The sequence below is a fragment of the Oncorhynchus masou genome, chromosome 16 (genome assembly GCF_036934945.1).
Source record: "Oncorhynchus masou masou isolate Uvic2021 chromosome 16, UVic_Omas_1.1, whole genome shotgun sequence".
In the NCBI taxonomy this organism is placed as follows: domain Eukaryota; kingdom Metazoa; phylum Chordata; class Actinopteri; order Salmoniformes; family Salmonidae; genus Oncorhynchus; species Oncorhynchus masou.
In genome coordinates, this window is record NC_088227.1 from 36,322,147 (window position 1) to 36,332,226 (window position 10,080).

General features: G+C 44.0%; 1 protein-coding gene across 1 annotated transcript; it reads right to left on the reverse strand.

Moving 5' to 3' along the window:
* Window positions 1-75: 75 nt before the first annotated feature.
* LOC135557910 (V-type proton ATPase subunit D-like) lies at window positions 76-9,454 on the reverse strand. Its single transcript, XM_064991612.1, has 9 exons — window positions 9,221-9,454; window positions 8,239-8,356; window positions 7,496-7,575; window positions 7,336-7,403; window positions 2,232-2,276; window positions 1,859-1,962; window positions 1,578-1,644; window positions 1,215-1,293; window positions 76-755 (listed from the first exon to the last, which is right to left on the reverse strand). Exons 1-9 carry the CDS (start codon window positions 9,259-9,261, stop codon window positions 611-613), a joined length of 747 nt encoding a protein of 248 aa, XP_064847684.1. The 5' UTR covers window positions 9,262-9,454; the 3' UTR covers window positions 76-610.
* Between the last annotated feature and the right edge of the window lie 626 nt (window positions 9,455-10,080).

The following is a 10,080-nucleotide window of genomic DNA, read 5'->3' on the forward strand; positions in this document are numbered from 1 at the left end:
CTGCATGTGGAAATGCAGCCTGATACACAAATTGTGGCTAAAATATCAAACTCATTTGAGAAAGTGACACTTGAGGAATATACATAATCTTTATTTGGATGAAGTGCTCTGACACAGGTGGGGTTGTCCTCAGGGTGCAACAGCAGATGGTTACAGGGGGATCAAGTACCTACATGTTAACCATCCTCCTGTAAAGGGTCAATGCCATAGAAATACCGTCTGTTTAATATAACCCCACATGGACGAGACTAGCCTCCACAAAACAGACACTTACACTTCGGGGGGAAAGAACGACGGCATGCATTGACTTAAGTTCACGGTTTCACCAGAACACTCATCTATGTCCTCACCCAATCAGATGGAATGTGGAATACAGTTCACATATGTAAACCATGTTACTTTATTTAATCTATATATTATTTGCCTCCTTTAAGTATCCAAAAGATAACGAATGTCAGATTCAACAACGTCAATGAACTGCTGTGAGCAAAGTGCTGACTTTAAAGTTTAAACCTCATAGTTCAAAACAGGGATACATCTGGGACATCTCCAATACTGAAAAGGACAAAACATCACTGGTGTACACAAAGATAGGATGACTAATGGGATGTCACTCAAACAGCAGGTCCTCGTCGGTTTCCTCCGTCAGCATGTTGGACGGCTCAGCGATGGGGCCCAGCTTGGCCAGCCGGGCAGCGATCTCCTTCTCAGTCCTCTCCCTCATCTGCTTCTTCTTCTCCTGGATCTTCTTCAGCCTGAGTAGGTGGACACGCCATAGAGATAGTTTGAAGATATAACCTGTTTTAGCATGGACATTGAGGGCTTCCACCATTTAAAGTAGTCAACTAGGTGGGGATCCTATTGTTTTGGAGAAATCAGCCAATGATCAGAGCGTTGTCTTCTTTAAATAAATGGGCTATGGTTTGTAAATGGCTTTAAGCTACTGCATGTCACCATCTACCGGCCACAATTAATTACAACATTTGGTTCAGGACTCCAGTACTGCAGGTGGCAGTAAATCACCAATATAGCTTGACACTTTTTTCAAACAAAATAAGAAAATTGACGAGAGGCTATAAGGGCACAGATTAAAAGATGAGACCTCTTTCCATAGAAACTGAATTAGAACCCTTTATACAGACGGTGATACAAGGATATGAGTTGAGGGACACTTTTTGTATTTTAAAGGGAGATGGTCTGGAAATATAACTTACCTGTAGAACTCTTCTCGTTCCCTCTCATCCAGCTCTGTGATGATGTAGCTGAGGGTACGCTCAATGCGGGGGATGATCACTGCGGACAGGTGAAATCATATTTTAATCATTTACATTGAAATTTTTTTTTTACCTTTATTTAACTAGACACGTCAGTTAAGAACAAATTCTTATTTTCAATGACGGCCTAGGAACAGTGTGTTAACTGCCTGTTCAGGGGCAGAACGACAGATTTGTACCTTGTCGGCTCGGGGATTTGAACTTGCAGTTCCGGTTACTAGTCCAACGCTCTAACCACTAGGCTACCGTGCCACCCCATATGTGGCACAGGTTGTCATTGAGTGAAATCCAGGGCGGACTCACCATGCTCGATGGCATTCACACGGCGGTTGGTGATCTTGATGGCTTGATCCAGTGTGACGAAGGAAGTCTGTCGATCAAACAGTGAGACCATGAGACTGTTGTTGTTTAGTGAGACATACATTACATGTTTTACCACAGACTTACTCCCTGCGATCATTGTCTTTAGGGCACGCACCAGAAAATAAGCCGTTCTTATTGGCCAAGGCCTGGAAAGTCCCTTCCTGTTTCATTCTATTTTATTCCATCTGGCACCTAATGAACATTGACATAGTGCCCCCTACCTGTAAGGAGGCCAACTCCACGAGCAGCTCCACTGCTTTTGCATAGTTCCTCTTCAGCCTGGAGAGCTGCTCTCCTCCCCTGGCCAGACCTGTCAGCTCATAACCTAACAAGTAGAGGATGGAAGGAATACCGTGAGTAGTGACACAAACACCACCACAAGATCAATAGCAGGGCATATAGACGAGCTTCCTTTAAACCTGTAAAAAACTTTTTTAAACATTTGCCCATAAATGCAGACATGCCAATATTTGAGATTATTTCATATGTTATGATAACAAAACTGCCATTTAGAAGGTTTATTAAAAAAAAAGACTTAGTCACACATTCATACTCTACCAACTGAGCAACACAGGACACAATAAAACAACTTACTGTCCCCTCCTTCTTGGTAGAGCTCAAACACAGGTAGTGTGACACCTGTGAGGGAGAGGAGAATCACAGGTCAGACATGTTCTAAACAGGTACAGAGAAGATCAGAGGAGATAACCTGTGTGTATACATGTACCTTTAAACACAATGTGGATCCTTAACATCAGGAAAAATGTATATATTTTTTTGTTGACAAAATGAAAATCAGATATCACAAAACATTATCTTCTGTGTTATAGCCTAACTAGACAATAGGCTATAAAAGGCCTGAGGAAAGTCTGACGAGAAACATATACTGCCCTCCCGGGAACAGTCCCAAATCCCCGTCATTTGCACGAGGAAAAGAGGACGCAGATCAGGCTGCCTTTTGAGAACCTGTAGGCGAGAGAGTAAACTACCAGTGCCTTCCGTTCTACTTGCTAACATGCAATCATTGGAAAATAAACTGATGACCTACGATTATCCTAACAGTACATTAAGAACTGTAATATGTTATGTTTCACCGAGTCGTGGCTGAACAACGACACAGATAATACAGAGCTAGAGGGATTTACAATGCACCAGCAGAACAGAGAAGCTAAAACGAGGGCTGGTGGTGTGTGTCTTTTTGTCAATAACAGCTGGTGCGCAATGTCTAATATTAAAGACGTTTCGAGGTATTGATTGCCTGAGGTAGAGTACCTTATGATAAGCTCTGGACCACACTACCTACAAAGATGGCTACGAATAATATGAGAACTGTCTATTTACCACCACAGACCGATGCTGGCACTAAGACCACACTCAGCCAACTCTATAAGGCCATCAGCAAACAAGAAAATAATCACCCAGAAGCAGCGCTCCAGTGGCCGGGGACTTTAATGCAGGGAAACCCAAATCAGTTTTACTATTTTTTACCAGCATGACACATGCTCCATTCAAAAAAAATTGAACTAGGAATAGATATAGTCCTTGGTTCACTCCAAACCTGTCTGCCCTTGACCAGCACAAAAACATCCTGTGGCGTTCTGCATTAGCATCGAATAGCCCCCGTGATAAGCAACTTTTCAGGGAAGTTAGGAACCAATATACACAGGCAGGTAAGGCTAGCTTTTTCAAATAGAAATTTGCATCCTATAGTACAAACTCAAAAAAGTTCTGGGACACTAATGTCCACGGAGTATAAGAGCACCTCCTCCCAGCTGCCCACTGCACTGAGGCTAGGAAACACTTCACTACCGATAAATCCACAATAATTGAGAATTTCAATAAGCATTTTTCTACAGCTGGCCATGCTTTCCACCTGCCCCAGTCAACAGCCCTACGCTCCCCACAACAACTCGCCCAAACCTCCCCCACTTCTCCTTCACCCAAATAGCTTATGTTCTGAAAGAGCTGCAAAATTTGGACCCCTACAAATCAACCGGGCTAGACAATCTGGACCCTCTCTTTCTAAAATGATCTGCCAAAATTGTTGCAACCCCTTTTACTAGCCTGTTCAACCTCTCGTATCGTCTGAGATTCCCATAGACTGGAAAGCTGCCGCGGTTATCCCCCTCTTCAAAGGAGGAGACACTCTAGACCCAAACTGCTACAGACCTATATCTATCCTACCCTGCCTTTCTAAGGTCTTTGAAAGACAAGTTTTAACAAACAGATTACCAACCATTTTGAATTTCACCGTACCTTCTCCGTTATGCAATCTGGCTTCAGAGCTGGTCATGGGTGCACCTCAGCCCCACTCACGGTCCTAAACGATATCATAACCGCCATCGATAAGAGATTACTGTGCAGCCGTATTCATGGACCTGGCTAAGGCTTTCGACTCTGTCAATTACCACATTCTTATTGGCAGACTCAACAGCTTTGGTTTCTCAAAGGATTGCCTCGCTTGGTTCACCAACTACTTCTCCTATAGAGTTCAGTATGTCAAATAGAAGGGCCTGTTGTCCGGACCTCTGGCGGTCTCTATGGGGGTGCCACAGGGTTCAATTCTCGGGCCGACTCTCTTCTCTGTATACATCAATGATGTCGCTCTCGCTGCTGGTGATTCTCTGATCCACCTCTACGCAGACAACACCATTCTGTATACCTCTGGCCCTTCTTTGGACACTGTTAACTAACCACCAGATCAGCTTCAATGCCATACAACTCTCCTTCTGTGGCCTCCAACTGCTCTTAAATGCAAGTAAAACTAAATGCATGCTCTTCAACCGCACCTGCCCGCCCGTCCAACATCAGTACTCTGGACGGTTCTCACTTAGAATATGTGGACAACTAAAAATACCTAGATGTCTGGTTAGACTGTAAACTCTCCTTCCAGACTCACATTAAACATCTCCAATCCAAAATTAAATCTAGAATCGGCATCCTATTTCACAACAAAGCATCCTTCACTAATGCTGCCAACATACCCTCGTAAAACTGACTTTCCTACCGATCCTCGACTTTGACAATGTCATTTACAAAATAACCTCCAACACGATACTCAACAAATTGGATGCAGTCTATCAGTGCCATCTGTTTTGTCACCAAAGCCCCATATACTACCCACCACTGCGACCTGTATGCTCTTGTTGGCTGGCCCTCGCTTCATACTCGTCGCCAAACCCACTGGCTCCAAGTCATCTACAAGTCTCTGCTCGGTAAAGCCCCGCCTTATCACAGCTCACCTGTTCACCATAGCAGCACGCGTTCCAGCAGGTATATCTCACTGGTCAACCCAAAGCCAAATATTCCTTTGGCCGCCGCTCCTTCCAGTTCTCTGCTGCCAATGACTGGAACGAACTGCAAAAATCTCTGAAGCTGGAGACTCTTACCTCCCTCACTAGCTTTAAGCACCAGCTGTCAGAACAGATCACTGCCCCTAGCTCATCTGTAAACAGCCCATCCAATCTACCTCATCCCCATACTGTATTTATCTTGCTCCTTTGCGCCCCAGTATCTCTACTTGCACATTCTTCTGCACACCCTACCATTCCAGTGTTTAATTGCTGTAACTTCACCACCATGGCCTATATTGCCTTACCTCTCTTAGCCTACCTCATTTGCACATGCTGTTTATAGATTTTTCTACTGTATTATTGATTGTATGTTTGTTTATTCCATGTGTAACTCTGTGTTGTTGTATGTGTCGAACGGCTTTGCTTTATCGTGGCCAGGTTGCAGTTGCAAATGAGAACTTGTTCTCAACTAGCTTACCTGGTTAAATAAATGTGAAAAAAAAAAATGTGCAACCAGAGGGAAGAAAAAAAAACAAACTCTGGACCACCTTTACTCCACGCACAGAGATGCATACAAAGCTCTCCCTCGCCCTCCATTTGGCAAATCTGACCATAATTCTATCCTCCTGATTCCTGCTTACAAGCAAAAACTAAAGTAGGAAGTACCAGTGACTCTCTCAATAAGTTAGTGGTCAGATGACACGGATGCTACGCTGCAGGACTGTTTTGCTAGCACAAACTGAAACATGTTCCGGGATTCATCCAATGGCATTGAGGAGTATACCACCTCAGTCGTTGGCTTCATCAATAAGAGCATCGACGACGTCGTCCCCACAGTGACCGTGTGTACATATCCCAACCAGAAGCCATGGATTACAGGAAACATCCAATATCAGACGCCTATAGGAAATCCCTCTATGCCCTCAGACGAACAAACAAACAAGCGAAGCGTCAATACAGGATTCAAATGTAATCCTACTACACCGGCTCTGGCGCTCATCGGATGTGGCAGTGCAATTGAGTTCCTTGGTGTCCACATCACCAACGATCTGGTCCAAACACACCAAGACAGTCGTGAAGAGGGCACGACACAACCTTTTCCCCTCAGGAGACTGAAGTGATTTGGCACAGGTCCCCAGATCCTCAAAAAGTTGTACAGCTGCACCATCAAGAGCATCCTGACCGGTTGCATCACGGCCTGGTCTGGCGCTAGAGAGGGTAGTGCATACGGCCCAGTACATCACTAGAGCCAAGCTTCTTGCAACCCAGGACCCAGGTGTCAGAGGAAAACCCATACAATTGTCAGATTCCAGTCACCCAAGTCATAGAGTTTGCTCTGCTACCGCACGGCAAGCGGTACCGCCAACTCTAGGACCAAAAGCTCCTTAACAGCTTCTACCCCCAAGCCATAAGACCGCTGAACAATTAATCAGATGGCCACCGGACTATTACATTGACACCCCCCCCCCCATTTGTTTTGTACACTGCTGCTACTCGCTGTTTTATCTATGCATAGTCACATACCCCTACCTACATGTACAAATTACCTCTAACCTGTACCCCCGCACACTGACTCAGTACCGGTACCCCTCTGTATATAGCCTCGTTATTGTGTTACTTTTATACTTTAATTTATTTGGTAAAATTGTTCTTAACGCTTCTTGAACTGCACTGTTGGTTAAGGGCTTGTAAGTAAGTATTTCACAGTAAGGTCTACACTTGTTATATTTGACGGAAGTGACAAATTTTTTTTTATTTGACTGTAAGTAGGAAGTGTTGCGTTGGACTCATCTCAATATCCTCGCCTCTTCATTGATGATAGGCTCTGCCTTACTGAAGCTGTGAGATACAACTTTTGATTGCCGATAGATATGCCTAGTGTACGGTTCCGACTGTCTGCCTGATGGCTGTCCTGCCTATAATATGCCCCTCCCCTCTCTCTGCCCGTCCCTCGCTAGATCGCTGTGAATGTTCTCGGAAGTACGGCAACCAATCAGTCTCCTCCGTTCCAAAAATACTGAATCAGAGAAGTCGATTTCTAGTGGTAGTCGACGTACAAGGAGTCGAGGAATCAATTATTTTGGAGCCGACTCTCCACTACGTCGCCGTCTTCAGCAGAGAAAGGCAAGCGACAGCCACGAAGTCCTGTATGACACTTTGAGAAGTTAAATGAGAAAGAAATGCAGACTGTGATGTGAAACTGAGATACAGTAATGGGTAGTACAGGTGCAACGCTGAACCAGTCAGACTTTGAAAGGGAATCTCTGTGAGACCCAAACCGTTGCTGGCAGCTGCGCTGAATTCACATGCAATTTTATGAAAGAAAAATCGATTTTAAAAAAATGGCTGTTTATTTTAATTTTTTGCCCATTTATAACATCCCTAGTGAGTCCAGAGCTGCTAACCTGCCACGTTGTCCTTCTTCGCACGAACCTTCACCTTGGCCTTGTTAACATTCTGGATGACAGTGGTGCTGTGGGAACATTAGGAGAATGTTACGAGAGAACATTGACTAAACATTAGACAAACGCCTAAATAAAAGGCATCAAATGCACATCCTCTCACCTGAAGTCGCCAGCAGCGAATTTCGCCTCAGCTAAAGAGAAGGCCGCCTCCCTCATCACTTCGCCCATCAAGGTCTTTGTCTAGAGATAGCAAGAGGAAACGGGAAGGACAGAAGTCAATGTGTCAGGCCCTGATGACATTAGGATCTGTCATACAAAAACTTACAGTATATTACTAAGAAACAGGGAATTAGACAATGTTTTAAACATAGAAATAGAACTACAAGAACAGATATTCCCATTGAAATCAATGGTCGGTGATGGGTAGGCCGGCAGCCATATTGAGTTTACCCTAGCTAGCCCTTGATCATGACTCAGTTCCATTGGACGAACGCATCTTCTGCGAGTTTTGTTAAGAGCTTTGTTCCGAACATGCATCGATTTGCGGTTAAATTGATACACATTTTATAGGGTTAGGGTTCCACATTGCCATATCTCTGTTACAGCACGTGTTTACAGAAGACAGAGGGACAACCTGTGCTAATTAGCTATATAGCATGCACCGAACACCTGCGTGTAATGGAAGAAGCTCACAGAACGGGACCACAGACTTTGAGAACTGATTCACGTTTAGATGGAGTATTGGGCTGTTTTGGCTGCCAGTGCCAGCGTACCTCTGAACATAACTGTGGACCTTAAGGAGTACCGGCAGGCTCCTCCAGAGTACATCTGGGGCTAATGTCCATGGCTTTTCCCAGTCTAATATTTTGTCTCTTCTAATGGTTTTAACCCCAGTTGAATTACCTCAATGATCTTGCGGAGGATCTGCCGGAAGCGCATGGAGAGAGCATCAGCCTTCTTCTTCAGTAGGTTCCTGCCGGTCTGGGCCCCCTTCAGACGGGCCTTCATGATGGTCTGAGCCCTTCAGACAAGTCATCAGGTGTCAGACAGAGGACTACCATTATAAATAGGAACATTCAGGTTTGAATCATAGTAAGTAGGCCTAAGTAGTTTGACATGGTATAATCTGTGGAGAATAGTTTTGGGGAAAGTACAGTAGCCCCATAGACTATATGTAAGGCACATAAAAAAAACGGTGGTTTGGAAATGATGGCCAGTCATCACATGACAGGGGGACATGTCCTATTTTAGATGTTCAACACGAAATGGCAAAGGATTAAAATGATTGACAATGCAAAACTCCCCAAAATAACCAATGCCCTTATAAATTGATGTAACAACAAAAAAAATTAAAGGCCTCACAATTGGCTGCACTCAACTAGCTGGCTAACAACCGAGGACAGGCTTCGCGGCTGAGCAGTTGTTGCTTCTATTAGTTTCCACTTCACAATAACAGCATTTACAGTTGACCAGGGCAGAAATTTGACTTGTTGAAAAGGTGGCATCGTATGACAGTGCCACGTTATGAGTGTGAGCTCTTCAGTAAGACCAAATTCTACTGTCAACGTTTGTCTATGGAGATTGCATGGCTTTGTGCTCGATTGTATACACCGGTCAGCAACGGGTGTGGCTGAAATACCCGAATCCACTCATTTGAAGGGGTGTCCACATACTTGTGTATATATAGTGATTTTTTTATTTGTTATTATTGATCCGAGAGTCTTCAAAAGGGGGGCGACACGTGGGCCGCCAGTTGCTAATCTCTGAGCTAGAAGGCGATGTAGAATCATGTAAAATTGGGGAGCATAAAATCGCAAACCTAGCTAGATTGCAAGGATTACTTAGAAATGTCAAACATGCTACCTAGCTAGCTAACGTTACTTACATTCTAGAGGGGAATACGTCGATCCTCTCTTTTCCTGACATCTTGTTTTTTTGGCTAAAAACAGTCTTATGTACTTCAATTCCGTCTGGATGACGTGACGGCAAACAGATATCTAATCAAGAAAATATATTGCACTACTTTTATTACACCTTGAGGATGACAGATTTGGAACCGATGTCGTGATCTTCATGATATTCTAGTGCGAAAAGACATCAGCTGGTTAGTAGTCATGTGACTGTGTTAACAGCTATTGCGCTTGCGCTTGTCAACCCAGGCGCTTTTTCTTCCGGGTCGGAAAATGAGCGCACAGATGAATTTGTAGCAATTGGGCCCAATTCGCTAGCTACATTTTTGAAGAAAAAAATCAAATAAATACAGGACATTACACCATATTGTTCCGTAACTTTACGATACAGGTGAGATGTCTACTACAGTAACCGCGAACAAAACAGCTGTATGCCGGGGTTGTGAAGAGTTAATTGTTTGTAACAGCATACTTTTAAAAATGAGCTCACAGATGAATTTGAAGTTGTAGCAATTGGGCCCAATTCGCTAGCTACATTTTTGAAGAAAAAAAATCTAATAAATACAGGACATTACACCATATTGTTCCGTAACTTTACGATACAGGTGAGACGTCTACCGCGAACAAAATAGCTGTATACTGGGGTTGTGAAGAGTTGATTGGTGAAACAGCATACTTTTAGTCCGTCCCCTCGCCGGCCTCGAACCAGAGACCCTCTGCACACAACAACAGTCACCCATGAAGCATCGTTATCCATCGCTCCACAAAAGCTGCGGCACTTGCAGAGTAAAGGTAACCACTACTTCAAGGTCTCAGAGCAAATGAAACGCTAACT

Bases quoted from the DNA above. Each gene is read 5' to 3' on its own strand.
- LOC135557910 (XM_064991612.1), bottom strand. From the start codon at position 9,261: ATGTCAGGAAAAGAGAGGATCGACGTATTCCCCTCTAGAAT. The intron at 1,294-1,577 runs GTGAGTCCGCCC...ACCTGTCCGCAG, and splicing joins TGTGAATGCCATCGAGCATG to TGATCATCCCCCGCATTGAG. The intron at 756-1,214 runs GTAAGTTATATT...CCACCTACTCAG, and splicing joins GAACGAGAAGAGTTCTACAG to GCTGAAGAAGATCCAGGAGA.